At 42.3% G+C, this 24,903-nt stretch overlaps 1 protein-coding gene across 3 annotated transcripts in view; it reads left to right on the top strand.

The window, feature by feature from the left end:
* LOC117582543 (Down syndrome cell adhesion molecule-like protein Dscam2) overlaps nt 1–24,903 on the top strand; it is a 117,668-nt gene that overhangs the window by 31,288 nt on the left and 61,477 nt on the right. For 2 of the 3 annotated variants that reach the window (XM_034270351.1, XM_034270353.1), the window contains exons 2-3: nt 13,816–13,818; nt 23,790–23,988. In XM_034270351.1, coding sequence (XP_034126242.1) covers nt 13,816–13,818; nt 23,790–23,988 — 202 coding nt within the window. The remainder of the gene's footprint in view (nt 1–13,815; nt 13,819–23,789; nt 23,989–24,903) is intronic. The other variant, XM_034270352.1, reaches the window with a different exon arrangement.

Here is a 24,903-nt window from a genome sequence, read left to right as displayed (position 1 = left end):
TTATTATTATTATCTGCTGGGGCTACTGTCCTATACCACCCTCTCCCTCTATCAGGCATGATAATCAGCAGAGTTGCATTCTTCGGACCCTACACGAGAGTTGATTTCTTTGTGCTCTACTTTTTATCAAGTTTTTGTCATCTGCAATGCAAAAACAGAGAGAGAGAGAGAGCGAGAAAACAGACAACACAGAGCGACCGACCGCAGGGCGAATAAATATCTGTGGCTGTTCTGTTGTTGTTTTTTGCTGCCCAGTCTTTGCTCTTCCTCCTTCTGCTTCGTTTTCCCCTGCCTTCAAAGGTCGGTCCCTCCTCTCTGCTTGCAAAATCCCCTGCAGGCTGCTGCGGCCTCTCCTCTTAACAAACATTCCATGGCCCTGCCTGGAGGTGTGCGGCGTCAGCGGCTCTATGGGATTGACAGTGTAGAATAGGGGTGCATAAATAGTCGCAGAAATTCGATCAAAATTGCACCTCAGGAAGGGCATCAAAAGTCTCGAAACTCCAAAACCTTCACCAATTTCTTGCATTTTTAGTTGATTTTTTGTATCTTATCTTAGATTTCTTTGCTGTCTAAAGTTTCCCTTTGTTGGGATTTATTTTGCCCATTACCCCACAACCCTTTTCCCTTCTCCAAGGTCTCACCCCATCCATTGTGATGCGTATTCATATTTCCATGACGTTGCTGCACCGACCTGCCCGTCTGTCGGTCTGTCTCTCACATGTAAAATGTTATTATTATTAGCCCTCTGCTCTTGTTACCCCCCTGCTAACCTCCTTACAGTTCTTCCACTGTTGTCTTTTTTCTATCTCATCTCCTATTACAGTATTTTTTCTCCCCATTCCTTTTGCCTTGCATCTGATGCTGAAATCTGAGCTTCCTGTTCAATGTCACACACACGAAACATGCACATGGCTCTGCCCCTGCCCTGCCCTGCCACCTGCTGCTGCCTTGCTCTGATTCGCTCTATCCAGCTCTTTCGTTGTGTCTCGTCTCTCTCCTCACCCTCGTTGTAGCCACTAAACACTTTGGGTATTTTATGTAATTAAATGAAATTTTACACTCGCAATTTGAGGTGACAACAACGACGTTTTTTCTTCCATGTGCTTTTATCCCTCGTTTGACTTACATTTTCCTCACATTCTGTTTCCATTTTGTCCCTCGCTTTGCTCTCATTGCCTCCCCTTGAGTTCTTTTGACATTTATCCCACATATTCTTTCTCCCATTTCTCCCACATGTTCTATCTAATTTTCCTGAATTACCTCCCATCGCATTTTTTGTGTGACAATTTCAAACATTTGCTTGGCCATCTATTTAACCTCTAATCTTTTAATTAAATGCAAATTTCAATGACAAAAAATAATAATAAATTGCAAATAAAACAAAGAGCTAGACAAAGAAATTACGAACCAAAATGGGAGAAGTCTGCTAATAAAAAACTACCAAAACATTATATAAAATCTGAAAAGAAAGGAAAATAAAATCCCCTTTCTGTTCCAACATTTGTATCACATAGGCAGACATTTATCTCTGATTTTTTCAAACATTTACCAACTCTCCTTTTCTCTTTCTCTCTTTTTGCAGGTAAGCGAATGATTGCGTTTTATGTGGCTCTGCCAACTCGATCCAAAACGATGCTTTTGAGGTTATGTGTGAGTAGTGTGGCCGTCGTAAGCTTAGGCAAAATCAATTTTGCAATATAACTTTGAGTAAAACTTAAATTGAATCAACAAAGGTAAGGCAAGGCAAGGCAAGGCAAGGAAGATGATGCTTAGTCCCCGTGGTGGGTAAACGTAGACCCCGCTCCCCTCTACTCCTCTTACTATCAAAGCAGCTTCAAGTGGATGCTGGCTCATCCTTCCTGTGCCTCTACTTTTTGGTCTCCGTCTCCGTCTCCTTTGCTTGTCACGCATCACTTACATGGGAACACGACGCCTCCAACTCCAGTACTTTATCCCCTTCTGTTTCTCTAGCACGTTGCTGCCATTTTCAATTTTGCATTTTAATAATAAAATTTTGCACAGCAGACGAGAAGCAGCCAGGCCAGAACAAAAATATAAAAACTAAAAACAAAGGAAAAGTGGTAGAACATGCAAGAAAAAAATGATAGGGAAATGTGTAATGGATATAAGACCAGAGGAATACCTGGTAGTGTGACAGAAACTTGGAATTTGGGGAAACTGGGGGAAAAGGCTTTAAATGGTAGGGAATTTTTCTTCGATCCAGAGTATAATGAATTGATGTCTGAGTTACACATTTTTGAGTATTTTATTAAGATCATTTTGAAGGCCAGAAAGTGTCTTAGAAAGAGTTCCAATGAGATGAAAAAGTTCAGGAGAAAGGTGATAAGTTCTCTCTCTTCTGAGCTTTTGTAGCGGAGAAAAAGAGAGAAAAAAGAGTGAGCCAAACGATATTTGAGTCCTAAAACTACAAAAGAACAAATATCCCCACTGCACTCAACAACCACAGGGGGCAAACCCCAAAAAAAAAAAAAAAAGAAAACTGGCAGCTGGGCAAACTTTTAACGCCAGACGACGACGATGCATGATTACTTTGTTGATGATGACAACCCTGTGGAGGAGGGAAAAAGCATGTTGCAAGTGCAGTTTTCGATGTGTGCTGGGCTGTGCTGGGGGGAGTGGCAAGATGTTGCCTGCGCCACAAAGTATGCAATAGATTTTGGCACGTGGCTTGCCTTTGGTCTTCTCTCGACTTTTTCTTTCTTTCTATTTGCCTGCTATTTTATTTTTGGGCGTCTGCCGCCTGCCCCTCGCTGTACTTGTTTATCATGTTGCTGCGTGCTGCCTTCAATTTGTTGCATGTTGCAACCCCCCCGCCCATGCTCCGCCAGCCCTTTTTATTTTCAATGATATTCGCCTCACGTTTCTCTGGACTTGTTTTTATTTATTTTTCTCTCTGTTTTAATTGCGTCTTACTTTAATATACTGCTCTGCTCTGCCCCTGGCCCAGTGCGTTCGTTTTTCTAGTTGTTCAGCACAAAAATTGTACGTTACGGAATTTAACCCGATGTTTACATTCATTTTGCTTATCGAGTGGTGCCCCCAGCTCTGCTCTGCTCTCTCTCTCTCTCTCTCTCTCTCTTTCAATTGGACTTTTGTTTATTTACAAATTTCCGCTCGTTTTTCGATTACTTTTTGTTGATTCTGCTCAGAGCAGAGTGTGTTGTGTTTTAGATTGGGATTTAAGATTTCAAATTAATTGTAAATATGTTTTAAATACTTCCATCATTACAAATTAAAGAAAATACTTTGGAACATATTTTTTGTATCATTATGAACTCCAACTCTCTCTTTTTCTCTCTCACAGTGTGTCTTATTTCAGTTGCAACTATTTCCAGGGTATCTCATAGTCCCATACCCTACCCTCTTCAGCACTCTCTTATTTTGTTTTCTGACTTACAATTGTTTTCGTGGGCTGATGCTAATTTTGATTCCGATTTTCAGAGATTCCAGCTTCTGCTTTTTTCTGTATTTCTGTATTTCTGTATTTCTGTTTTAGCTGATTTTTGTTTTCTTTTCCGAACTGTTTTGTATATTTTTTCCGGTATATATTTTCTGTTTGAGTTTGCGGAAAGCATTTTCGCTTGGATAAATTACAACACAACCTTATGTGTCATATGCATAAATTGTACTGTCTCCACGCTCTGCTCCCCGCTCCCCTCTCCTGCACATGATGGAACACATGTTTCAACTTTGTAGGGCCCGCATCGTAACCCGTCACCCGTCCTTGGCCTGAACGCTGCTCTGCATCAGTAAAAAACAAAAAGAAGAAAAAAAGCATTACAAATTTCACACTAAATTGACTTTTGCTCGGCGCAGAAATTTTCGCATGCACAATTACATTCGCCATTTGCTATGGTCCCTCTTCCCCGCTCTCCGCTGTAATTGTTTAAAATATTTCACAAATTAAATTATGCAAAAAGTGCAAACGTTTGACACATGGCTTTTGGCGCTTGCTGCCGGCTGACGCCTGATGGTGCTGCAGAATTATGTTTGCGGTCAAGTGGGGTATTTGGTTTTGATTCGAGCTTTTTTTTTGCAGAGTCTAGCGAATTTTGAGACATTTGAAGTCCTTTCTTAAGTCTTAAAAAAACAAACCAAATTTTTCTTTTCATTTTTTCTGGCATTAAGTTTGGTAAATTTATCTAATAAATATTTTATGAATCCTTCCATATTTTACTTCGTTTTGTAGCCATCAATTTACCTTCCAAATCGATGTACCTTGACTGCAACCCGACACCCGAAAATTCATGTAAATTATTTACACAGTCGTTTACCGTTTTTCCCCTGAAGTGTTGCTCTTGAAAATGGGTTTTCGTCTGGTGCTTGTCTGAGAGGAGTTGCCAGCGAGTATATATTCCCCCAGTATATTTGATGTGCAGATTATTTTGTAGAAAGTTTGCCAAATATTTGCCAGAGCAGATGAAAAGTGTAATTTGTTGTGCAAATTTTGTGCAATGGATGAAGATGAGGGTCCAAGACCTCCAGACTCTAGGAGCAGATCCGCCCCACACTCTTTGTGAGAAGAGTTCACTTTCAATTTTCAAGCTGCTCAGCTTTCCATGAAAAAAAGTGGGGCGGGTGGAGGGGGAGGTGTGGCATTCGTGTGTGTGTGGTAAGAGCAGGTGGAATGAATGAATGAAGATGTAAAGCGAAAATCGTGTAAACTTCATGGACAATGAGCAGGCGGCCAATGCCATTGGTCAGCAGCGAACGCCTCTCTTTCCTCACCACTTTCTGCTCTGATTTTCCCTCTGTCTTCCCCCCCCTTCGGCACTATTTTCTTCACTTTCTGTCATGCGTTTTCCTTCTCCTACTTCCGCCTAATGCGCTTAGCAAACTTTTTGATTGCATTACAACAGATATTTAGATGGAAAATCTCTGTTTCTCTCTCTCTTATGCAATTTATTTAAACAATTTCTCGCACCCCCACGTTCCTTCGTTTATAGATTGCAGCGATTATGGGATTACAGGAAATGTGTAGTCGTCGTTGTTGTATTTGTGTGTTGTCTCTCGGCCACACAAAAACATCGTGACCAGCAAAAACAATTTGTTCGGATGTGCGTAAAATGGTCTTTACTAATTTACACAAGATGCAAAATGAAAGCTTAAAAGATTAGAAGAAAGAGAGAAATGCACATATGCATGATTGACGGGGGGTGGGCGAGAAGGGGTGCGGGGTAGAGATTAAAGTTTCATAATTTCCAGAGACGAAAGATATAAGTTGTCAGACTCTTGCAATCATCTTTCATTTCATTTACAAAACACTGGGATTTTTAGCTCCGACTTTTACTTACAGCAACACCGAGCCGAGCTGCTGCTTTTCTCTGTCTTTTGCTTTAATTTATGCAAATTTTCCAACAATTTTCCAAAGATTTTATTTTGTATTTCGTGTCTAAGTACCCTGGTAATCGTGGGGTATAAAAGTCAGCGTTGAAGCGCTTGCATTTTATGGGAATAATTCAGACATTAAGAGAATATTAACAAGTAATAAAAAGTGACAGTAAATGTCAGTAAATTTCTGCTTACATGTAATTTTCTATCCCTCTTCTTGTAGCTGCATTTCCCAGGGTATTCCCTGAGCTTATACCCTCTCCTTGTTGGCATTTATTAGTCCATTCCCTTAGTCTCTTGCTGCGTTTTTATCTCATGCATCATTTACAGATTGTTTTGCTTGGGAAAATCCACATAATTGTTGGCTTAAATGTAAATGAATTTCAATTAAAATTTAGCAACGGAAAATATGCAAATTTAAGTGTGTGTCAGAGCGACCGACTCTGTCTCTGTCTCCGTCTCCGTCTCTTACTGTCTTTGTCTCTGTTCATCTTATTCCAATTTATTTATGGGGGGGCTCCACCGAAAAACTTTGCTCATTCCGTATTCATTTTGAAGAAGTTCTCAGGCTCCTCAGACTCTCTGTGGTTCTACGTTTTTCACACATAATTCTTAAGCCATTCCAAACATCGATCGGACGATATATCAACTGATTAAGCTTTCAATTTCCATTCTCTGGGAAAAACTTTACACCCAAGTCAATAAATATTTATACAAATCTTTGGCCAAGAATGAACTTCATTTGAAGCTAGGGCGAGGAAGGGCGGGACGGGAGGGAATGTTCAAATTAACTTTCAGTCAGAAGAAGAGAAAAATATTGCACCTAGGAAATGCACAAAGAAAAAATATAGAAAAAAATGTAGAAAAATACGAAACAACGGAAATGGGAACTACAAAATGAAATAAAAACCGACTTTGGCTCCATTTTGCATGTTTTTTAAGCGCGAAAGCAATTAAAAAACTTGTACAATATTTTCTCATAAAACAAAAGTTGAGTCTCAGGAAAAACTACCATCAGCAGCCCAGCGACCAACTGTGTGTGAAAACCAAATAGATGTGGAAGCCAGCCAGCCCCTCCGCAGTGGCGGATAATCCCCACTACAACTTGGCTTTGGACAGTCGGGAAAAAGTGGTTCAAAGGGTGTGGAAAAAGGAAGCTGCATTAGGAATCTTCCAACCAACCATCCAACCTGTTTCTGTGCTCCTTTTCGACTCATTTCATATTGATTAAGCAGAGTAAATCCATCATTGTCAATGCGGTCTGGATGCCCCCACCACAATCCTTCTCATTAGGCTTTGGAGAGGCAGTGGGAAAGGGGTAAAGAGTCATTAAAAGCTTGCCCACAGCTGTTCCCATGTGTGTGTCGTGCAAAGGAAACAAAAAAGGAGAAGAGAGATGTTCGGTTTGGTCATCGAACCGGGAGATACACTTTGGATTTTAATGGAATTTCCATGGAATAAAGATGATGAAACTAACCCGCAACCAATTAACGATAATGTCAAAGATTCACATAGAAAAATACTCTCTTCGCTGCATGACAAACCTCTCTTCAAACCCCTAACAACCCTGCCTTAAAGGGTATATCAAAAGCAGCATTAGATGGTAGATGCCAGCTACTACGACGCAGCGACAGAGTGACCGAAAGGAGCAGCACACTCGGATGGGAAAGGGTTAAGAGCAGAGCAAATGAGGAGGAGCACAGGAAGGGTAGAGACAGCAGCAGGTGAGAACTTGTGAAACAGAGAAGTGGCATGCCCCTGAGAGACAGACTGGACAGAGGAGTAGGAGGAAGGGACTCCGCCCTGCCTTGCATAAACTTGACTTAATTAGCTGCACAAGTAACTTGGCTATTTAAACAGGTGCAAAAGAGGTAGTCGAAGGGGGACGGGGGCTAAAGCAAAACATCAGAGAAAGAGTTGCGATAGTAGAGGGGGAAAAGAAGAGTGAGCGGAAGGGGAGACTCGAGTGTAAGTGGGAGACCAACAGATGGACATAGCAGAGGAGACAAAAAAAGGAAGAAGCCCACAGCCCGACAATTGCCGTTTCCCCTTGCACTTTGCCTGCAAATTTGCTTTTGGGCTTTTGCTTTAACTTTCAAGTGCCGCAAATTGCAATTAAACAACAACAACAAAATTCACACAAACCTAAGCTGCATTTAATGAAGTGGGTGTGGAAGGGGATTTATTGTATGTACATAAAATGCCAATAACTTCCATTCATATGTGAATAGATCATTGGTGGAGCGTAAATGGGGGATTATGAAGTGGTTTTCTGGAAATGATTGAAATGAAGATTTCAGACTTTGATTTTGAGAATAAATTTTAATTAAATTGTGAGCCTAATATAAACTTATATGAAAGTCTCTTGAGTGCGAGGGGAATTAAAATTAGTAAAGAAATGGAGGGCATTGTGATAGCATCATTCTGATAAAGAATTCTAAGTAATATTTCATGTCCATGGCAATTGTTTAAGAGACAAGTTTCGCATGACACTCGGGAAAATGTCTGATAATATCGAAGGGAAAATGTCTATAAAGTTACACCAGGAAGTGCAGCATCTGCCTCGAAACAGCTTCGCACACAAGTGTACAAATTCCCCTCTATCCACACACCCAAACCTGTAAACTAGTATACAAATCGCTGCCTAACATAACCCTCCAAAAGCACACACATTCCACATTCAACATTCAACGAAAAACATTTGTCAGGTCTGTGACTATCAGCGTTAGAGATGGAACTATTAAGCGACCACTCCTACCCCACCCCACAGCACACTCCACCACTCTCCTGGCTGTGCGTAGGCCTATCGCTAAAACCTAAATCACAACCCAAAAATTGGGTTCAATAAAGCAGTTTTATGGCGTGACATTTTTACACAGGCAGCGAACCCCCATGGGTGGGCCCTGGTCCTACCTTTGGCCCTCATTTTGATGACCACTTTGGGTGGATGGGGTGGGAGCAGGCTATTAATATTATCTATAGTGCCACAAATAAATTAAAACCCACACAAAGCACGGGGGAGTATTAGGGCATTCTACGAGCGAGCAGCGAAGCAAAAAGCAAAAGCAAAAGCGAATCTCAAAGCCAAAGCGCATTTCCGAAACCCCAAAATAACCCGCGCGCGCTGTGTGTGCGACACTCAATAAAACAGGAGATGGACAGACAGGACAGCAAAGAGATGGGAGAGAGAGAAGCTGCAACGATAGAGATGGATATAGTAATAGTAGTAGTGGAGGGGGGGCATTCAGAAAGTAGAGCAAATGCATGACAACATTTTCAGTTGTTCTTTGGCTTGTTTTTTGTTTTTGTTTTTTGGCAGCTTTTCCACCGAACAAAAAAAATGACTACCGGCGACAATAAATTTTCCAACTGGTTTTTGGTCGTTTTTTTTATAGAGGTTTTTTTTTTGTTTTTTCTCTATTTTTTTTCCTGTTTTTCCTTACTTTTTTTCCACGTTTTTTGGTTGTGCGTCAAGTGACCCACATTATTTTTTGGGGTTTCATGCTGCTGGCCAGGGATTTTGACAAGGGTTAAGCGTACAATTGCTAGAAACAGCAACGAAGGACACAGCCGCATAAGCAGCAAAAACAACAACAAATAACATGACTTAAAATTGTCACAAAAACAGAATTCAGTGGAAAACAAGACAACATTTTCAATGTGGCACGCGGGGAGTCAGTCCTGGCTCCAGCCAGAGCTTAGCTTTAAGAGGAGTCTTCTGCGTCTCTTGTGGTGCAAAAGTTTATGCTGCCACAATAATTCTCTGTAGGTGGCATGAAGTTCCTTTGGTTGCAAGTTCCAGTTCCAAGAGGACTGAAGAGCATGTCGATGATTGTTTGGGGATTTTGGTCAAGTTTTTGGAGTGGATTGAAGCGTGCATTTGTTGGGGGAAGCGAGGAGTCGCAGCAGCGTAGAAGAATGTGGCAGTAGGAGCATATAATTTTAATTAAACTAAGCTACTCCTTTGACATTCCTTTAAAAATAGCCTTTTCGATCTGTCTACATTTAATTTTAATTTCAAATCGCTCTTCAATGGCCACAAAAACTTGTTAAAAGTATTCAAAGTGTCACCAAAAACTTTTGATTTAAACAAGAGGCAAAACGCTCTGCAGATTGAAACTGCTGCAAAAAACTCTCTAATAATTTTTAACTACAGGGAACATTCCTCAGCAACAGTAGGAAAAAACTGAAAACTCCTGGAAAATAGCCATGGCTGTGTGTGCTGCATAAAACACTTTTCCCTTCACAAGAGCAGAGTTTTTCCCTGCATAAGAGTTTTCGCCAAACACCTCTAACTTTTCTCTCTACCTCTCTCCCTTCTTCTGCTTACTATTCAAAGGGGTTTTCCTTCCGTTATGTTTTGCAGCTATTAATTACTTGAGGCTCTCTCCCTCCCCACCCTTGTGTGGATCGATGCTGCAAAAGTTTTTCCTCCGCCTTGACAGGCATATTGCGTACACGCACTGTTGCTCTAGCTGCTGCTGCCATGCTTTTCCATCATTTTTTCCGTAATTTTTCTTCCACTTTTCATCTTGTTTTCAGTCGCTTTGCGCCCTGTGTTCTCTCGCATAGTTTTGCAGCATTTTTATGATGATTTTTAGTATTATTGCATTGCAATTTTAAATGGCAAACATTTTGTTGCTGCTGCTGCTGCTGCTGTCAGCGAAACTGTTGAAGTTTTCCCCACGCTGCACTGCACTTCCCTGTTGCCCCCCTGTTGCTCCCCTGTTGCATGCTGCAGCCCTGACTTTTATTATATGTATATTTTAATGCTAAATGGGAGAAATTACTTTCATTTTCTTCTCGGAATTGGTTTTACAAGCAGCGCACACAGAAAGGAGCAGCAGAGGAGCAGGAAAAGCAGCAGGAAAAACGCGCAAAACTTTTTGTTGAGTGAAAAATGCAACAGCAAAGGGCTGGCAGTGGGAGGGAGGTAGGTGCTTCCCTAAGGCTTCCAGCCACTGCTGCTTCTCCTGCCAGCTGCTGCAAGCTGCTGGCTCCGACTCTGACTCTGTTTTCTGGTTTCGCTGCCCTGATCCTCTCTGTCTCTCTGGTGGAATATATGTAATGCAAAAGTTTTTAATTTAGCGCCAACTTAGCGCCGAGACTCCGCCAAAGCAAAGCAACTGGAAGGGAAAATGCCAAAAAGAAGTCCAAGAGAGCCCGAGAGCCAGGGATTGAAAGAGGGTTTTGAAAAATATGCTTTAAAAAATAATCAACTTGTGCCTCAGAGATTGCCAAAGCCAGCGAAAGTAGAGATGGGAGATGGGAGAAGGGAGCAGGCAGGAGATGGGAACAGATGGAAGGAGATGCAGAACTTAGTGGGAGAAGCAGCAGAACGAAGAGAGAACTGAGCGGAAGAGCAGTGTCTGGGCCAAAAGGAATGTGTGCCCCATTTATGTTTTCGTTTTTTATATCTTTTATGAGATGTTTTCTTTACTTTTCAGTTTCTCTGCTTTTTGAAAACTCTGTTTGCCAAGTTTTCGTAGAGTTTTTGAAAGAGATTGTTGCTGGAATTTGAGTTGGCAGATTGAAAACTGATTTGGGAATGGTCAGAAGGGGTATGGAAAGTGTTTTTGGTTGGGCATGATACAAGAAGAACCATTTGAAGAAAGGTGTGGAAGAATGAGTTGTTTTCCGTGCAAATGTCCCTTAAACGAAAGGATACGTTTGGTCCCAAATGGAAGGAAAATATAAATTTGTTTTCTTTTGATTTTACATTTTTGTGTGTATTTTTTGTATTATTATTTTTTCGGATTTTCCATTTATGCATTGTACTTTTGGTCTTGCCCCCTCGTTTTCCCCTTCGCTTCAACTGCATTTTTGCCTGTTATGCAATTTGCCAATCGAAAGGCGGTCAAATGAACTGTTTGTGGTTTACTCTCACCCCCCTCCCACGTGCCACTCCCAGTCCACAGCCGTGCTGTGGCACCACCCTCCACGCTCCCTTCTTTCTGCAGCAGCAGCCCAGCTGCCCGATCTCCCTCTCTCCCTCTCAATCTCCTTTTGGGGCACAGCAGCTGCTCCACCCGGTCTTTTGTCAGTCGTGGCATGTTCCCAGCAGCGATTGTGTTTTGGCCAGGTCCGAGCGGAGGTGAATGGCGGCTGGAGGTCCAAAAACCAAGTTGCATGAGTAACAAGCGTGTAATGCGCCCCCCTGTTCGGGGGCAGAGAGTAGAGTGGAAGTCCAGTGGCAACGCAAAAACTCAACTTGCGAAAAAATGTATTTAAAAAACAAAATAAAAATGCGGGTCTCCATAAGGGGAGGGCCGGAGAGGCAGGAGGTATGTGGGCGTGTCGGCATGTTGGATGAAAATTAAATTTTTGCACCAAACAAAAAACACGTGAAGAGAGCTACAGCTGCCACACAAGCAAAGAGCGAAAGAGGGAGAGGCAGCGAAAGAGAGAGAGAGGAACCGCAGCCAGCAAATGAATGAAATGCCCCCTACAACCCAAACGAGGCAATGGACACTATTCTACAAGTCAGGAGGGATTTATAGAGGGCGGGGGAACCGTAGTTGCTGGCTTAGCAGTGTTCCCTCCATCCCGTGCCAAAAGGATGAGCGAAGCTTTGCCCAGCTGACATATTTCCAGTGTCATTTCTAAGAGCAAAGGCAAGGCCAGGAACGCAACAATACCCAAGAGCTAACAGCCTGGTTGTGTTTCCCTCCGTAAGAACAGCTGTCTCCATCCACTAGTATGACTATGGCCTAAGTCCTGCTAAGTACTTGTCTGCAGCCAAATCAACAAGAGAAAGAGTTTCAGGGAAGCTAAGACAAAGTGTAAGAGAGAAGAGTCTTTTGTCTCTGGCACTCAGCTCGAACACTACTCTATAAAGCACCCACTCTACCACTAAAGAAAGCACAGCAAAAAAATACCTCCAATGTCGTTCAATCTGTTTTTATTTTATTTTTTTCCAAGACATATTTTTCAAGAATTATGTTTTTGCTCGCCCCATTTCCATCTTTATATTTGCTCAAAGGATGACTCTCTTTCCCAGCTCCTAGTCATTCCTCAGCTGCCCATCCTTCACTCTCGCTCTCTCTCCCACCGTGTCTTAGCGTGGCTGCCTTGCGCTCTCTTTTGCCTCCTATGGCGCTGCTGGTGCTGTTGTGTGCGAATATTTTTATAGCATACTTTGCGGCATTTCTTTGCTTGTGGCTGGCTTGGGTGCAAGCTGCTCACTCCTCCCTCTAGCTGCCACAAAATTTGAATACAAAGATTGTTGTTGCGACTCAAGCTTTTCCTTAACTTGTTTCCACATGAAATATGATAATTCATTACACGAAGGAGCTGCTGCTACACCAAACCAAAAAGAAAATAAGAAAGGAAGAAGCAGGAGGAGGAGTCAGGGTAAAAAAAATATAAAGAAACGACACTCACTCAATTGTATCTTATGCAAATTGCCAGTGATTTTTCCTTTGCTTTTTCTCATGCGTTTCCTTTCCTGTTTCCTGTCTGTGTGTGTGTGTGAGGCGGAGATGCCTTCTTTAGAATGGAGATGATGCTTCCTCCTTGAACTCGGAAAGTTCTTTGTGCAAGAAAGGGAAAACACAGGGAAAATGAAGACTGAAAGCGAAAACCTACTGCTGGCAGGATGGGTGGAATTTCTGCCGAAAAGGGAAAACAGTTTTAAGCGGAAAACAGAGAGCTGAGCCAGGCAGCAGGTTTTCGCTTTCGTCCGCTCATCTGTTGTTGATTGTTCCTTTAAGAAAATTCACTGCCAAAATATTCATGACAAATAATGCAGATATTTTTTAATTGAATCAAAAATCTTGTGGCATAAATTTCCACAGTGAATGGAGAGGAGGGTAGGAAGCTGCGAGGGAACTCGTGCATAAAGCAAACAAAAAATGTGACACACAAAATGTTAATTTACGAGTATTTGTTTATGATTAGGCATTCGAGGGGAAGAAATAAAGAAAAAATAAAGCAAAAACATGTAAAATAATGTGGGAAAATATAGAAATTAAAGGGAACCAATAAGGAAAATATGACTCCGTTTTCGGCGTAATATTGTAAAGGAAAATCAAGCCAAACTTTGGGCGAGGAAATGAGGAAAGATCAATAACTCTTACAAAAGCAGTCCAGTTGCAAGCAGTAAAAGTTGCAACAAGGAGAACGAGGAAAGGTAAAAGAGAGAGAGAGAGAGAGAAAGAGTGTAAACCCTAATGGCCAGAAGAGCCAGCCTGAAACTCCTAATGAGAATTTGTTTGTACTCGTAAATAAAATTGCAAATTGCTTTCTCAAGTGCAACCATCAGAGCAGAGGGAAATCAATCAAATGTTTCCTTACAATAAGAAAAAATGGAAATTGGAAAAGCAGCGAGAGAGGGAGTGAAAGAATAAAAGACTGTCGTGGGAGTGGTAGAAAATGGAATTATTTTAATTAGCTTTTGGGATACGGTGTCCTCGCCTCGCCACAAGGGGCCACGTGTCGGTTTGAGTGGCGGATTCTGTAGAGTCGGTAGACACTTCAAACGGTAATGAGAAAATGCTTTAGTTACGCGTGACACACACACAGAGAGAAGATAGAGTGAGAGAAAGGTGCCCCAGAGGGGAACTCCGCAATACTGCGAGAGACAGCAATCCCGCATTGTAACTCCTTTGGCTTTCTATTGCCTGCAATCGGTGCAACCTTCTGTGGACTCTTCTTGAGACAGCAATCCAATATACAAGCCACCAAAGGCAAGGCACATGCAAGAGAAGGTATGACACAGAGCTGCCATTTGCCAGAAGCATTTCGTTCCGTCGTACTGAAGTTTTTGGTTGCCTTACCCTCTCAGGCCTCTTACCCTCCCTTTCTGTTTGCCACGACTCGCAATCCTCGGAGCTCTCTTGGAGTGTCAACAACTTGGACTTTGGTCAAGCGGTGGGTTCCTCTTTTTTCTTTTTCCTTTGCTGCTGCTGCTGCTGCTGGCTTTTTATCGTTTTCCTGCCTTTCATTGCTTCTCCTGCCTTTGCCATTTCCTTACTTCTGGCACAGTTCTAGTTCTCCTTCATCTGCCTCCTGCCTTCTAGCACAGTTCTAGTCAGCCTCCTCCTTCCTTCCTTCCTTCCTTCCTTGCACTTGGGTCAACAAAAGTTTCCTTTTTTTCTTCTTCGCCTCCTCTGGAGGTTTATTTGTTTGGCCAGCAAACTTTGCTGCTTGCTACCTTTGCTGCTGCTGCCTGCATCCTCGTATCTATCTCTGGCTGTGGCTGTGGCTGTGGGCTCGCACTGTATCTGAGAGATACTTTTTGCTGGAATCGATGAAGCGTAAATGTTCAAATATCGCCAGAGATATATCTCTTTTTGCTTGCCATTCCCTTGCCCTCGTGCTGCTGCCCCAACTGGGAGGAGGAAAACAAAACGTGCTTTGGTCATTACTGCAACCGCATTGGGGCAGATACGAAAAGTATCTTGCAGATTGCCTTGGGATATTTTCTTACTTGAAAATGTGCCACAAAGGGGTGGAGGGGGGCGTCCAGTGCGTCTGCCAAGTGATAAAATGGTCACCGAAGCCAGAGGCAACTTTTATGGCATGTATCTGCGCTGCCAAGCTCAATTTTCACCGGAAAAGCCAGTGGGAATACCCTCCTACCTTCCCTGCTGTGTTCTTAGCTGTCACCCAATTTTCCAGTTCATTTTCGAATGCATTTTTAATAAAGTTTTTTGCTTTCACGGGGGAAGTCGGGAAAAGTTTTGCCGCGGAATATGATAAGTGCCGCAGGGGCGGCAGGGCACGCCTGCTCCGTATGGGGAAATTGAATTTTCCCAGTGTTGATAAAGTGATACATAGAAGAGGGGGAGAGTGCCGTTTCGTTGGGTAAAGTCAACAAGGAAAAAGGGAACATTCTTGCACTCTCCTTTGCGGAGACTCCTTCCTTCCTGCTCCTGCATTTTTTGTGAGTGCAAAAACTTTTTTGGGAGCCACTTGGCCTGCTTTTGATTTTTCGGCAACCCAGAGGCGGAATGCATGTGCAACTTTGTTGTTGTTGTGGCAAGAACAGAGGCCCGAGGCCCGAGACCAGCAGCCAGCCAGCAGTTTCTGCGGCTGCTCAAGAGCGCAAGAGCACTCGAAGAGGGCGGCAAATAAAGCCAAGAGAGCAAGAGACAGAGAGTGGGAGAGTAAGGGCAAAAGTTGCCAGCTTATTTATTAATATTTCAACACCAGTCGTGTGGGGGTGGGGTGAACACTTTTCCTCTTGCCCAGCGCCAATCAACAAGTGTTTGTTTTGCTTTTTGGCTGGAAATTGCATTTTCATTTGAGTTTTTCTTAGGCAAAAAGTATGCCAAAAAAGGGCATCCAGAACGGGGTTCTGGGGTGGAGTAAGGTCGAACTCTTTCTCTGACTTGTAAACAAGAATTCACCAACCAACCCAAACCAGAGAGCAACGAAAACATTTCTCCACACTCCAAGAGGCAACTTTCGAAACTTGCAACTTATCTGTTGTTTGGTTCGTTCCTTTTTTTCTTCCTTCTCTGTATCTTTTTTTGGTGTTGTTGTTGTCGGGTTTTGGTATCAAAAGTTTCTTAAGCCATGTTTTAACCACACATCAGGGCAGGGGCTTAGCAGTGGGGGGTGTGGGGTGCGGGGTGCGGCATGTGTGTGTATGTTGCACCAACCAACTGGTTTTTCCACTACAACTTGTTTGTTGTTGTGGCCAAAAGCAATTTCAGCCGCTGCATAAAAACGCATAAATGGGCTCTGGGTGAAAAGTTTTCAGCAGAGAGTCAGTCATCGAGTCTCAGGGGCTTATTCTCAAGAGAACTTTGTGTGTGTGTGAGAGAAGTTGGAGAGAGAGAGAGAGAAAACTCAAAAATCGTCTTTGACTCTGTCGAATCTCTTGCTACTTTTTGCCATCTTTTTTGTGGCACAAAAGACAGAAAGAAGCTTCTACTGGTTGCCTCTGCCGCACACGCATTGCACATTTTCTTGTGTTTCTCCTCCTCCACCTTCTCCTCCGTCTGCTCTTTTTCTGCATTGTCATGCAGAAGTTGTAATGAAATAACGGTACAAGCAGGCCTGGCCCATCCCCCAACCCACTTTTTTGTCATTTATTTCTCAGGTAAGCAGCAGCTGGTGGAGTCATGCAATTGGCACTGGCTGAGGGCTGGGGGATAGCAGCTGCAACAGCACCCAACATGCGAACACAGGCACAGATACACTGCTACTGATACTCACCCCATTGGGTTGTCTGCTTTTAACCCTTTAGCAATGTTGCTGGGCTTCTGAACAATTTTGTTGTAGGTTGAAAGTGTAATAAATATTAAATCTGTGCAAAACTTAGTTTAGGAATAGTTTTGCATCATGCTAAAATCTTGAGTTTAGTTGTATTTTGTGGGTATTTAATGGTCATTGAATGGAAAAAGTTCAGAATATTTGTGGATTATTATTTTGTAGAGTTTTTGCAACAGAAGAATCCATAAAAACTGCTTGAAAGTAGTCGAAAAAGATTTGGCCATTAATAAATAGAGAGCCTTCACCCCAACTAACATTTCTAGCCTAGAGAAATCCTCTTAACATTCACCTAACAGCTTCCCAACATTCGCTCTTTGCATTACAGTACCTAACAGTCGCTTAACATTTGCCAGCTTCATATTTCCTGTTCAAGCAAACGCGCTGTTAAGTAACATTGTGCTCCACCCGCTACAGCTGTTACCTTAACATTCTGCAATCTGTTTAACCGCTGCTGCTGCAGCGCGCTTGTTTCGCTTTCCATTTAAGTATTGGAAGCTCAAGCCCATGAATATGAACGGCCCCCGATTGACATGAATGGGTTAAATGTGCCACTTAAATGCTGTCACGTTTCTCCAGCTACCTCTACCCCACACTGTCTCACTCCCTCTTCTTACTGCTCCCACTCCTTTTTTGACCTTTTGTGATTTTCAGCTGCTGGGGCTCGTCTTCTTTTTATTTTTGTTCGTTGGCCAGAAGCTTACAACTTGGCCATCAATATTTCTCTTACCCTCCCCAACTACTGGCTGCCTCATCTGACTTTTGCAGACACACACAGCAGAAACCAGTTTGCCGCACCTTACACACACCCTACCTTCCAGCAGGGAGTGTCCCCTCTGCCTCCATGCCTCTCCTGCCACCAATCCTGCTCAGCCTCTGGTGCAGCTTCGTTCCTTCCTTCTCGTTCGCCTTCAAATTGCAATCTTCTTCCGTTTCGTTGACTTTTGCTGCCTCAGACTTACGGAGTCTTGTTTGGATTGCTGGGCAAGGCTCTGCGCTGCTGCTGCTGCTGCTGCTGCTGCTGGGGGTGCATGTGGCAAGGATAAACGGGAGCGCCATTTAAAACAGATAACATTCATTGTAACAGCAGCAGCAACAAAAGCAGCAGCAGCACCTATTCTTCTTACCTCTTTGGATACCCTTTATCCACGGAAAGGTCATGCCAAACGCGACAGCAGAGCAGTATCCAAGAACAAAAGATACATTTTCTGTATCAAAGATAAATCAATGAAACTTTTAAAAGATCACTTTCACATGGAAATACACAACTCTAACAAAAGGCATTAAAATCGTTCCCCTATATTGGGTTATGGGTTATGATAGTTTAGCTGTGTCAAAAACACATTTAAACTAAAGATAAACCAATGAAACTTTGTAATCTACAATTTCTTATATATTTACACACTTCAACAGAGTATCCAAAGTTAAAGGGCATTCCAAGCATCTCTCTTACCTTCAAGAGAACGTCGCTCCTTTTCTTGTTGCTGCAATCGTTACGTTTCCATTTGGATTTCGTTTTTCATACGGTTCTTATTCAGGGGCTACTATCTGTGTGACTCATAAGAAAATTATGTTGCATTTTATGGGGCAGGAGAAACAGAGAGAAGAACAGAGAGGGGACTGCAGTTTTTATCGACTCGACTCTTGCTTTTGGCCATGAAGAAAGGATTGCTCTGCGCCCAAGCCAAAGTTGGCAAAGGGACAGGGACCAAGGCTAAGGATTCCCCAGAACACAGCACGGCATTTGGCTTATAGTACATAAAGACATTAAAGGGGGAGAGAAAGGCTTAGGGGCCGGAGTGTGAGAGCAGGCGCTGGGATTGCGACTTTGGTGCAGTGCCAGGGACAACAACAACAGCAGTTGGTTTCTGTGTCCTTAGTCCTCTCTGATTTGCCATTGTTCTTGCTGCTGCTGCAGAAGTCCAAGTCCTAGGACTCGGGGGCTCCTCCTGATGGTGCTGCTACTGCTCCAGCTCCTGCTCCTGCTCCTGCTGTCTGCAGGCTAAATAATAAGACATAATTCCTAAGCTGCTTCTGCTGTTCCTTCATCCTTCGGCTGTCCTGCTCTGCTCTGCTCTGTTCTGTATTTTGTCCACATTATGCATAACTTTGCATCTCTCTGTTTCTAAGTGCCGCTGGACACCTTGGCAACCTGCGGGATACTCTGTCTTTTGCAGTGAAAAATCTCTGTAAGGGAAAGCAAAGATTGCTAAAGGAAGGTGACGTCATGCAGTGAGGAAAATTAATATGAAATTATGTGTGCAAATTAGTTTCAATTTGTTATCGGATATTATTTTCAAACTAAGGAATGTTGTATAAAAATATTAAATTGAAATAAATTATTTGAGATTTGAGTCGAGTATTTCCACAAGCCTTAAGATCTTCTTCACATTGTAAATTTCAGATTCTAGCTGCTGGAAAAGCAGAGATAATAATATAAGATTAAAGATAAATTATCGATAATTATCGTTTTCATGAAATTTCTTCTTAGAATATCTGTATCCATATTTCCCTCACAAAATTAGGTTAAATGTTCATTTATTTACTCCTTTCTTTCCCTAAATATGTCATAAACGTTTATAATCGAAAATTACCCATATATCGATAATTCTAGCTCTACTCTGCGACTCTATTAATGCCTAGCCTGTGTGTGTGAAATATCCCTGTAATTATCAGGCAAATGTTCTAGCCGAAACGTTGTTTCCAATTAAAATCAAAAATCTATACCAACTTAGACTGTAATCACATGTGGCCATGCACTGAGAGTGCGACAGAGATGGAGCGACGGTAATTGCAGTAGAGAGAGTGAGACATGCAGGGGAGAGACGACACAGCACAGTGAGAGCGAGGGAGGTGGGCGTATTTCTTACATTTTATGGCCCAAATTCAATGCTGGTAATTAAGTCTGCAAAATCCAATTATGGCAAACTTTTCTCCAAAGTCTCACCCCCCCAACATCTCTCCCTCTCTCTCTTTCTCACTACCTTTGTCTATGTGTATTTCGCCTGGCCCCTTGACATGTGAAGGAGTCAAGGTGTCTTCTTTCCTCTGTCTCTGTCTCTGTGTGCCAAAGTGTGAAGTTTTCTCTCGGTGTAGAGCATGCGGCATGTGGCATGTGGGGCATGTGTGTGTGTGTGCGTGTGAGAGTGCATTTATAAGTGATATGCAGAGCATGCAATTAACAAGAGCAAATTCACTCGGCCAAAAGACAGTGGGGCGTCTTCTGCTGCTGCTGCCACGTTCTCTCGGGGTTTCTTGCCACTTGCCACTGTGGGTGCTCTCAGGGCTCTCGTGTTGTGCCCCCTAAAGGCAGACTTGCCACAAAACCAAATTCTCACCCATGCCTGGGTGCCCCTCTGGCTGACTCTGGCTTCTCCCTTTGTCTTGTCATTGTTTCCATTTTAATATAATTCTCACGTCATAATTGCGTATGGACCCCACTCTACCTCCCCTCTCTTTCCCCCGTGCAAGGTGTTGCCGAAGACTTTTCCCCCCCGTCTAAAACTATGACCAGAATGCAAAGCAAACGGCTGTCCCAGTGCCCAGTGTGTGTGTGCTGAGAATTTCTTGGCCAAAAGACAACAATGCCATAGAACTACACGACAGAGTAGGAGTAGGAGTAGGAGTAGGAGTAGGAGAAGCAGACACAGCGCACTGAACACAAAGACACCAAAAGAGATGGCAACCGGAACCAGCAGATAAAGACGGCAACAGACGACAGACAGACAGGCAGACAGACAGCAGAGGCCATTGACCAAATGTTCTAGAAATGTATGAAAACTTTTGCCATTTCGAACTGGGCTCAATTATTTTGAAGCGTCTGGAAATTGGGTTTAAAATTTGAGAAGAGATTCTAGCAGAGAAATTGGAAATTGTAGGATTAGTTATCGGACCATTTCTGTCTATTTATGTGCATTTTTGTAATGCTAAAAGCATGTCCGAGCATCGATTGGGTTTATTTTTCCTTCATAAATGAAGAATTTTCCCGCTTCCTGCTTTACCCTTCCCATTTCTTACCATTTCCAACACCAAAAAAAAAATTATTTCCGCCAAAAACAGATCACAAACTTTTCCTAATTACAACCTTTACAAACAAATGTACAAAAAGTTAATATTATGTATAAAAAATAGCCCAAAAGTGTGCCCGGAACCGCCCCCATTCATAGATATTTATAGATAAAATAATTGTGTTATCGGAAAGCTAAGAAAGAGCCATTTGCATGCTCTCTCTGTTCTCTGTTCTCCTTTCGAAACTTTTCCTGTTTACTTTTCTTCGAACAAATCGGCCAAGTTAATATGGAAATTTGTTCGATAAATACATAAAACAGTGAGAGCAAAACTTGACCCTAGAACTCGCATCCATTAGCATTTACTTGCACTAAACAAAAAAATGAAAAAGAAATTCGTGTACTTTTGGGGCCTCTCTCAAAGCGGAAATTGAATTTTTCTATGCGGGCATGCTGCACCCTTCTTTTTGTTGCTCTCTCCCTTACCCCCTTGCCCATTGCTCAAAGTTCCTGTGTCCTGTCTTTCATATTATTTTTAATTTCCAGCAATTATAAGAAATTTTTTTTTCAGCTACAATTTTTCTTGCGCGTTTTCTTTCGCCTTGCTGCAGAATGGCATATTCCTCTTTCTTTAATGATAATTTAATTAGTTGCAAGTTGCTGCTGTTGCCAGCGCTGTTGCTGTTTCTGCCTCTGTTGCCGCTGCTGCTTCTGGCTTTTCGCCTCATTAATTGCACTTAACAATTCGTGAATTCTTAATGTCCGAGTCGTGCAAAAAGAGGAGACACAGAAACAGAAAGAAGTGGACACAGAGCAGCAGCGAGACAGTGGGAGACAGAAAAATTGGCGCCAGAATGTCAGGGAAAGTGGAGAAAATGAATGTTAAGATCCAATGACATTTCCGTACTTAAATGTTTCAATTAATAAGAAATTAAAAGTGCACCAAAATCAATGACATTTCGCATTTAATTGTTTTAATAATTAAGAGCAAGGCAGAGAGCAGCCAAAAGTAAGGCATCCTTGAAATTTCGCTCTAAAGTGTCTCAAGAGTGCATATTCCTGTTCTTGGAAATGCAAATTGTCCATGAAAGGCGACATTGAAATCTCTGAGAAATTGATAATCTTCTGGCTGATAAATGCACATAAATCAATGAATGAACTGAATGAGTAGCTACTAGAAATGAATATTTGTAGGCTGTAAATGGATGAAAATGTATGGCAAATGTCCGAGAAATTAACAACAAAATGCTGGGAAATGCAATTTGGACATTAAAATGTTTTTAATTTACTAGAAATTGATATTCTTGGGCTGCATTTACATTTGCTAAATATTTGCACAAAATATTCATGAAGGAGGCTAAGTCCGAGAGAGTCCTTGGGTGCAACATCTGGCAATTTGCCTAAGTGCAACCAAGTGTCGACCTCTCTCTAGCCTCGCTTCTTGCCAGTCCTCTCTATCTAAAGTTTTTAATTAGAAACGCATCCTGAGAAAATGGACAGCGCTAACTCTCTGTCGTCCCCGCCTGCTGCTCCTGCTGCTGCTCATGCCCTTCGTCGTTGTCCTGCCGCCTCAGTAAGCAGTCAAGTGAAATGAGCAAAAGAAATGCGTTGACAACCTCTGGGTTCGGGCAAAAGCTTCTACAAAAGTAACTTTAATGCCAGACAGGGGACAGCAGACAGACAGCGAAAGCGAAATGGGCTCAGAGCTCGAAAAAGAAACAAACTTTTGACATAAATTCCCGCCGAAAAACCCAAAAAGGAGGCTACCGACTTTGCTCTCTCTGTAGCAAAAATGAAAACTGATGCGCTCTGCCAGAGTTGCCACCTACTGACGTGTGATCCGAAGGCCTAGGATTTCGTGGAAGAGACAGTAAGGAGCCATCAGACGACTGCCAAATTAATTTTAATGCGATTTTCATGAGATTTTCATGGCAGTTGCAACTTTTTGGGATTTTAACGATTATTGAAGCTAATGCAAATGCAGAGAGAAATGTTCTATCTTTCCCACTCTCTTTATCTGTCTCTTCGTCTCCCAATTGAGGGAACAATCTATAAAGAACCCAGACAGACCCACGGCAGCACCCTTAGTCCAACAATTTATGGCCTCTCGAGCGACTCGGAACACTTTTTTGGCTTTTTTTTGGACTGGCTTAAACGCCGACTCATGCATATTTGATGCCAAATATAAAGCGGCTATAAATTCTACTTGAAATTTACGCACCAAAGTAAGAGTAATGCGTTAAGAGAAGGGTCCTGCGAGTGCCAGTCAGGCGCCGCCTGGTTGCGCGCCCAAAGGTAGGCAATGGAACTTGGGAAAAAACTTTGTCGTTTGTCCTTTCGGTGTTGCGTGTGTGTGTTTGGATGTGTGGAATGAACTGAAGGACAGTTACAGTCCTTGTTTGCCTTTTCCTAAAGCATATGAAAAAGTTACTTGAAATTGCTTTTCCCTTTTCCCTTTCCCTTATTTCTGTCGCCTTCCTCGAGGCATTGAATTCGAGGACTTGCAGGCGCTCGCTCCCCACATAATGGTTTATTAAGAATTAAACACAACAATTTGTTGCCCTTTTGTTGTTTTTTCCTTTTCCTTTTCCTTTCTTTTTCTTACTTTTAAACCGATTTTTGTTTTGTTTTTATGTTTTCTTTTGTTTTCCTTTGAAGCACCAGCAAGTATGAATGAAAAAAAAGAGAGCAACAGCTGATGAAAATTTCATGGAAATTGAAAAGGTTCTTATGTCGTCGGTTGAGTTTTTGTGTGTGGGTGGGGTCGGAGGGGTCGTCTCGCTGCCGCAGCGTTTGATGAACTTAAAAGTTATGATTGTTGATGATTTTTGGGAATTATAGGAATATAAAAAATAAATGTAAAACAAAAGTTATGCTTTTAGCGTTTGTTGGTCAAGTATTTTTTGTGGGGAATTTTAAATAAGGTGATGAGAAATCAAAAAGGTGTCATTTGAGGGAACAATGTGTGGAAAATGTTGTTAAATATTTAGAGAGTTTCTTTGGTTGCATAGGGAATATTTAAGCTACGAAGAAGATGCCTTTAATGTCTCAAATATGGCCTATAATTCATGGGTGACAACTACAGAAATTATGAAATAAATGGAAGAAGTTTTATACGATATTTCCATGTATACATTCCACGAGAATATTCTTTTATCGATCCATGTAATCTATCATATTAATTCTCATTTCTCCCCTCTTTACTTACAGCTCTCTTAGCGTTGAGCTCCACGATCGTTGCGGACGAGTCCATCGACACGCGTGAGAATGCGGATCTGACGCTCAAGTGCCGCTTCACGGACAAATACGAATCGAATGATTTCTCATTCTTTTGGACACGCTGGACAGCGAATCCTGCACAATTTGATAATGTGGCCATCGGTGAAGTTCAATTGAGTTCCGGCTATAGGTGAGTAAACTCCCCGCCCGTAGACAAGTTGACACATGATGAAAATGGCAGGGATTCCCCCTAGTAGGGCAATGATGTGGGGAAATGTGTGTGTTTGTGTGTTCGGCATAAGTCTAGCCATAAAGTGCATGCCTTTTATGGGGCATGGCCATAAACTGTAACGACGAATGGCCAGCCAGCCAGCCAGCCAGCCCATGCGAGCATTAACAGTTAGCACTCCCAGCGTGGTGCAGGGTACAGTTTGTCCACCAGACCAGAGTTACCATAGAGCCATTTGCTAAGTTAATTAAATGTTTCACACTCCCTCTCCCCCACTCCCATACCTTTGCTATAATGCGATTTATGCATGTGACGACTGACTGAACTTCCAACTTAATTAAAATCAAGTTCTTGGCAATTTAAACAAAATGCCAAAGCAGCAGCCCAGGGAGCCAAATCCCAACGTCCGAGCTTACAAAAGCGTGACACGAAGGCGCAGATAAAAAAGGAATTTAACTTAGAGAGGAGTGTGTGGAAAGAGTGACAGGAAGGCATAGGAAAAAGCTTATTCCAATTAGAGGGCAGTGTTTGGAAAGGGTGCGGCGAAGGCAGTCCTTGATTGGGTTTACGGGGAATGAGAAATTCGATTTTTAAAATAAAATTAAATCCATAGTTTTACTGACTTTTCCTTCAAATTGCTGAATATCAGATCGTAAGAGTAATTTGTATTAAAATTTAATGTCTTAAAGCTACTTTTACTGCAAGTAAACTGAGAATTTAGTCACAGAAAACACATCTAAAGATATCGGACTCAATTAATCTCTCCTCATTCGTCGTATTTCATGCTTGAATCACGCCTCACGCTCACATCTCTAGCATTTCGAATTGGGTGGCGTTTGGGTGTCGCTTTAATCCTTAATGTCAACGCCGCGTGTT

This window comes from Drosophila guanche, unplaced genomic scaffold (assembly GCF_900245975.1).
Source record: "Drosophila guanche unplaced genomic scaffold, DGUA_6, whole genome shotgun sequence".
Classification (NCBI taxonomy): Eukaryota; Metazoa; Arthropoda; class Insecta; order Diptera; family Drosophilidae; genus Drosophila; species Drosophila guanche.
Note: the sequence above shows the minus strand (reverse complement) of the source record. Positions and strands in the feature narration are given on the sequence as shown.